Source organism: Centroberyx gerrardi, chromosome 8 (genome assembly GCF_048128805.1).
Source record: "Centroberyx gerrardi isolate f3 chromosome 8, fCenGer3.hap1.cur.20231027, whole genome shotgun sequence".
In the NCBI taxonomy this organism is placed as follows: domain Eukaryota; kingdom Metazoa; phylum Chordata; class Actinopteri; order Beryciformes; family Berycidae; genus Centroberyx; species Centroberyx gerrardi.
In genome coordinates this window covers 33,562,416-33,569,915 of record NC_136004.1, presented here as the reverse complement: position 1 = coordinate 33,569,915, position 7,500 = coordinate 33,562,416, and the positions used below count along the sequence as shown (strand labels likewise).

At 42.3% G+C, this 7,500-nt stretch overlaps 1 protein-coding gene across 1 annotated transcript in view; it reads left to right on the top strand.

The window, feature by feature from the left end:
• The window catches only part of grin1b (glutamate receptor, ionotropic, N-methyl D-aspartate 1b), a 67,071-nt gene that overhangs the window by 58,211 nt on the left and 1,360 nt on the right, over positions 1 to 7,500 (top strand). The window contains exon 19 of the mRNA XM_078285405.1: positions 2,690 to 2,797. Coding sequence (XP_078141531.1) covers positions 2,690 to 2,797 — 108 coding nt within the window. The remainder of the gene's footprint in view (positions 1 to 2,689; positions 2,798 to 7,500) is intronic.

The window sequence follows — 7,500 nt, the reverse complement described above, 5'->3', positions numbered from 1 at the left end:
CAGCCTGACAGACAGTATAGTACTGTGCTATACTATACATTATATATTATACTGTACTATACTATACATTATATATTATACTGTACTATACTATACATTATATATTATACTGTGCTATACTATACATTATATATTATACTGTGCTATACTATACATTATATATTATACTGTACTATACTATACATTATATATTATACTGTACTATACTATACATTATATATTATATTATACTGTACTATACTATACATTACACTATACTATACGTTATACTATACTATACATTATACTATACTACACTACTATACTACACTATACCGTACTATACTACACTACACTATACTACACTACACTATACTATACTACACTATAATACTACGCTATACCATACTATACTACACTACACTATACTACACTACACTATACTATACTATACTACACTACACTATACTATACTACACTACACTATACTATACTACACTATAATACTACACTATACCATACTATACTACACTATACTATACTACACTACACTACACTATACTACACTACACTATACTATACTTCACTATGCCATACTATACTACACTACATTATACTATACTATACTACACTACACTATACTATACTACACTATAATACTACACTATACTAAACTTCACTATACTATACTACACTACACTACACTATACTATACTACACTATAATACTACACTACACTATACTACACTACACTATACTATACTATACTACACTACACTATACTATACTACACTACACTATACTACACTACACTATACTACACTATACTATACTATACTACACTACACTATACTATACTACACTATAATACTACACTATACCATACTATACTACACTATACTATACTACACTATACTACACTACACTATACTATATTTCACTATACCATACTATACTACACTACACTATACTATACTACACTACACTATACTATACTACACTATAATACTATACTATACTATACTACACTACACTATACTATACTACACTATAATACTACACTATACTATACTTCACTATACTATACTATACTACACTATACTACACTACACTATACTATATTTCACTATACCATACTATACTACACTACACTATACTATACTACACTACACTATACTATACTACACTATAATACTACACTATACTATACTTCACTATACTATACTATACTACACTACACTATACTATACTACACTATAATACTACACTATACTATACTTCACTATACTATACTATACTACACTACACTATACTATACTACACTATAATACTACACTATACTATACTACACTATAATACTACACTATACTATACTACACTACACTATACTATACTACACTATAATACTACACTATACTATACTACACTACACTATACTATACTACACTACACTATACTATACTACACTATAATACTACACTATACTATACTACACTACACTATACTATACTACACTATAATACTACACTATACTATACTTCACTATACTATACTATACTACACTACACTATACTATACTACACTATAATACTACACTATACTATACTTCACTATACTATACTATACTACACTACACTATACTATACTACACTATAATACTACACTATAATACTACACTATACTACACTGTACTACACTACACTATACTATACTACGCTACACTATACTACACTACACTATACTATACTTCACTATACCATACTATACTACACTACACTATACTACACTATACTATACTTCACTATACCATACTATACTACACTACACTATGCTATACTTCACTATACCATACTATACTACACTACACTATACTACACTATACTATACTTCACTATACCATACTATACTACACTACACTACACTATACTACACTATACTACACTACACTATACTACACTACAGTATACTACACTATACTATACTACACTACACTATACTATACTATACTACACTACACTACACTACACTATACTATACTACACTACACTACACTATACTAGACTATACTACACTACACTATACTACACTATACTATACTACACTACACTATACTATACTACACTACACTATACTACACTATACCATACTATACTACACTAAACCATACTATACTAAACCATACTATACTACACTATACTATACCACACTATACTACACTACACTATACTACACTATATTATACTACACTATACTATACTACACTACACTATACTATACTACACTATACCATACTATACTACACTATACTACACTACACTATACTACACTATACTACACTATATTATACTACACTATACTATACTACACTACACTATACTATACTACACTATACCATACTATACTACACTATACTACACTACACTATACTATACTACACTATACTACACTATATTATACTACACTATACTATACTACACTACATACTACACTAAATACAACTACTACTAAACACAATGATACTGTACTATACTGCACAGTCCTCATGACCCACTTGGTCTACAGCATGGAAAACACACACACACACACACACACACACACACACACACACACACAGACTCCCAGTAGAAGCAAAGTGAGTAGAGATGAGAAAGACGTGACCTCTCTCTCCTGGTGTGTTAATGTGTGTGTGCACCTATCGTATCTATTTTAGGATAGGAAAAGTGGTAGAGCAGACATGGAGCCCAAACTGAAAACCTCTTTTAGGTCCGTCACTTCGGCCTCCGACCTCAAACGCCGTAGGGCCTCCGGGGACGCCACGGTAAGGAGCTGAAGACACGCCTCCTCCTCCTTCCTGTCGCCTCCTCTCCTCTCAACCTGTTTCATCCTCTTTCCTCTCCTCTTCTCCCATCCTCCTCCCCGCCTTTCATCCTCCTCTCCTCTTTCAGTCCTATTTGTGGCTTTCTGCTTCATTTTTCTACCCGTTTCTCTACTTTCTATCTTTTTCTTCCACTCCCCATGTGGTTTGCCTTCTCCAAACCTCCTCTCTCTCTTTTTCCTGCATATCCTTTCTGTCACTCTCATTGTTATCACATTTCCCCTGTTTCCATTCTTTTTATCTCTTTAATCCTCTCTCTTCTTTAATCTTCATCCCTCCCTCTCCTCTCATCTCCTGTCATCTCATCTCTTCTCTCCAGCTCCACCATCTCCTTGCTGACTCATCATGGCCGCCCGTCTGTCAGTCAGCCATCTTGCCTTCCCGCCTCCATCCACTCATCTGTCCCACAGCCAGCAGGCAGACCAGTAAGAGCAGGAGGAGACAGATTGATGAGTGAAGGCAGATCGTCCCGCAGGTTAGGGTTCGGTTGGGTCGGTGCTGGGTTTCTTATCAAGTCGTCTTCTCGCAAAGGAGAAGAAGAGGGTCAAGCTGTGTGGTCTCTTTTCTCCTGTGGACTCCTCCTCTTCCTCCTCCTCTTTCTCTCTTTTTTTGTCCTTTTTTAGTTGTCGTTCCGTCTTTCTTCCTCTCCCTGCTTGGTGTGTTTGTGTCGCTTCCTCCCTCTCCTGTCATCTCTCTGTTCGTCTCCCTCCATCTTGCCGTCACTGTCGACGCTCAAAAAGCCCCAAAGAGGGAAGACAGATGCGGAGTTACGATCTAACTAACGCCGAAGCCTTCTCCCTCCGCCCGCAGGTCGGCTTCTCGGGCGGAGAGTCGTTTCTCTTCACTAACAGTTCTCGTTTGCAGCGTCCCGTCGCGGCGACAGTTTTAGGAGCTGGTGAATTAGAGCTGTCAGGATGATCTCACTGCCGGGGCGTAAACGGCTCTCCTCGGGCTAATAAACGACTGTTGTTGCAGCTCGCTCCGTCGCTCCGCTCGCTCCTCCGGATCCGTCCTGAGCGGTAATCTGGTTGAAGTCTGTCCAACAAACTGGGAGCAGGGAGCAGGAAGGACGACATCTCCGCTCATTTTAGAAACTGTTTACTAAAAAATCTTTTATTCCCGATCATTTCTGTCAGTAGTGTGGATGGTTTTCTCTCTCCAGGCCGCCTGCTGCGTCACTTTCTCCTTTTCAGCCTCTGCAGTGGAATAAACCCAGACTCAATCTTTAACCTCAAAGGCTTTAAAAGTCTTGTACACACTCTTAAAAAAGGTTTTGTCATTTTCAACACACGCCCGTCTGTAGTGAAGGGTGACACACATCAGCATGAGGTGGCAGCGAGGCATGCTGGGTCAGCGCGTTGAAAGTGACAAATCTTTATTAACAGTGTCGTCTCTTCATGGATCCAGGCTCGCTGAAACTCTGTGATCAGCTCTGGTTATATTATGGGTTTGTAACAGGAGAGAGAGTGAGCTGTGTGTGTTTGTGTGTTTGTGTGTTTGTGTGTTTGTGTGTTTGTGTGTTTGTGTGTTTGTGTGTTTTCCGCAGCTCCCGGCCAGCGGACGCTTTGCTTCCCTTCTCCTTCTGACTTGATTTAGTTTGAGGGAACAGGAAGCAGCTTTTCTCAGGGAGTCACATGACGTCACTCTGTCTGTCTCTGCTGTGCCATTCAAACATTTAAGGAGAAAACAGAGAGATGTTGGTTATATTTATCTATATATACTGTATATATATCAAGATCAAGTTTTAATTGACGTAACAGACAGTGTGGCTTTTAAAGGCCTGACAGGCAGTATGGGAAGCAGTGACTGATCACTACATTGGTGTATTGATCTGTACGTCATCAGCTGACTAGGCAATAAGTGAAGGTTGGGGGGGGGGGGGGGGGCATTAAGCCAGACTCTGACCCATTTTTCTTTGTGACCATCTCTTTTTATTTTCTATATCAGTGTTTTCTTTATAAATGGATTTCAGTGGTGTCCAGACTACATGGTGTACCACACACACACACACACACACACACACACACACACTGCCTCTGTCTTCCTGTGCAAGCATGACTGACTATGGCAGCTGGTTCTCTTCCTTTACTTTACTGAAATCCCGAGTCAGAAGGAGGAGGGCGGGACTTCCTGCTGGAGAGGGCGGAGCCACCAACCAGCCACTGTTCACTACATTACATTACAAACCTAAACTGTGTAACGCCTGACATCTGATGGTAAAAAAACATGCTGCTGAAATTGCCATCTGCTATTGGCTGATCTTTGGTGCCAGGTGATGATGTCACCTTCTAAAGATGCTGCATTCCGCTGGAAGTCGGAAGTCGATAGTTCCGAGTTCGTATTCCCGACTTCCGATCTAAATGCGTTCCAGTGCGTCTGCTGGGGAAAATACGGACGCCACGTGGTGCCCGGTAACGTTAGCGTTCGCTACCTGACTGCTGGTCAGGTTAGCAGGCTTCAGGTCAGCAGGCTTCAGGTTAGCAGGCTTCAGGTTAGCAGGCTTCAGGTCAGCAGGCTTCAGGTTAGCAGGCTTCAGGTCAGCAGGCTTCAGGTTAGCAGGCTTCAGGTCAGCAGGCTTCAGGTCAGCAGGCTTCAGGTCAGCAGGCTTCAGGTCAGCAGGCTTCAGGTTAGCAGGCTTCAGGTTAGCAGGCTTCAGGTCAGCAGGCTTCAGGTCAGCAGGCTTCAGGTCAGCAGGCTTCAGGTCAGCAGGCTTCAGGTTAGCAGGCTTCAGGTTAGCAGGCTTCAGGTCAGCAGGCTTCAGGTCAGCAGGCTTCAGGTTAGCAGGCTTCAGGTTAGCAGGCTTCAGGTCAGCAGGCTTCAGGTCAGCAGGCTTCAGGTCAGCAGGCTTCAGGTCAGCAGGCTTCAGGTCAGCAGGCTTCAGGTCAGCAGGCTTCAGGTTAGCAGGCTTCAGGTTAGCAGGCTTCAGTTCATACAGCGAAGACTTGTATCGAGTTAAGAAGCACGAGTCAAACGCATTACGTTACAAATGGAAAAGTTGTTGCAAAACGTTTTCATAACCATCAACTACATATCAAGTAAAATAATTTTGTATTGATGCAAAGATAATTCAGTTTACATTTCACCGTGTGCGGCACCATACTGTTGTGACGTCATGCTGCTGTGATGTCATACCGCTGTGACGTCATGCTGCTGTGACGTCATACCGCTGTGACGTCATACCGCTGTGACGTCATACCGCTGTGACGTCATACCGCTGTGATGTCATGCTACTGTGACGTCAATCTCCGAATTTCCGACTTGAACTCCGACTTGGACGGCCGCTCCGTTGCACTTTTCCGTCTCGGACGTCCTTTCATTCAGAGTTACAAGTAAAATGGAATGCACCAAGAGTACAACAGGTGGTGACATCATCACTTGGCACCAAAGATCAGCCAATAGCAGATGGCAATTTCAGTAGCATGCGTTTTACCTTTAGATGTCAGGCTTTACACAGATTTGGGTTTGGGCTTTAGTTCCTCTTTAACCTGTGGGTCTGCTCCCCTGGAATAGCTCCGCCCACTCAGGCTGATGACATCAGCATGACGTCAGAGCTGGATGTAGCTGATCTAGGAGAAGCACTCGCTTTATGCTGTTTGACATGCTTCATTCTAACTCTGATAGAGCTGATACACACCTGTGTTAGTACACAGTACTGAGTACTCAGTACACAATACACAGTACTCAGTACTCAGTACACAGTACACAATACTCAGTACTCAGTACTCAGTACACAGTACACAATACTCAGTACTCAGTACTCAGTACACAGTACACAATACTCAGTACTCAGTACACAGTACACAGTACACTGTACACAGTACACAGTGATACTCTGATACAGCTTTACAGTGATACACTGCAGACTCTGTCCCAGTCTGGATCCACTCAGACCAGAACCCTCTGTCTGACAGAGTTCTGCTGTTAGAGTGACAGGAGTCAGTCTGCAGGTTCAGTTAGAGCGGTACAGGATGGGACTGGAGGGGACGGGACTGGACGGGACAAGATGGGACAGGACGGGGCGGGACAGGGCAGGAGGGGACTGGACAGGACGGGATGGGACGGGACGGGACGGGATGGGGCGGGGCGGGGCGGGACAGGGCAGGAGGGGACTGGACGGGACGGGACGGGACGGGACGGGACGGGACGGGACGGGACGGGGCGGGGCGGGACAGGGCAGGAGGGGAGGTGGTGAAGCTCCGAGTCAGGACGGTGGAAAACAAAACAACAGTTCACTGTTCATCTCCACAGTGCTGGATCCGTCTGCTCTGGTTTCTCCGCACGGCTCGCCTCCACCGATCCACGGCCAGATTGTTATCATGCCTGTTTCCATAGTAACCTGCAGGCTGGAGAGGGGCGGATTCTCAAAAAATCCTCTTACAAAATACTAATATAAAACAATCCGAGTAGCAAAAACAACAAACAGAATCAGGAGCTTTACCTCCTTGATCTTCCTCAAAACTCCAACAGTTTCCCTAACTTTAGAGTAATACCAATAACTATTCACATAAAGAATATCATGATCATATTATATTTAGATCACAAAGAAAGTACCGGAAAAAGAGACATTTGGATGCGTTTAATCACTTCACAAGCTGTCTGGTAAAGAGTTAGCATGCTCAGATCAGAGTCAGATGTGTCAGGAGAGC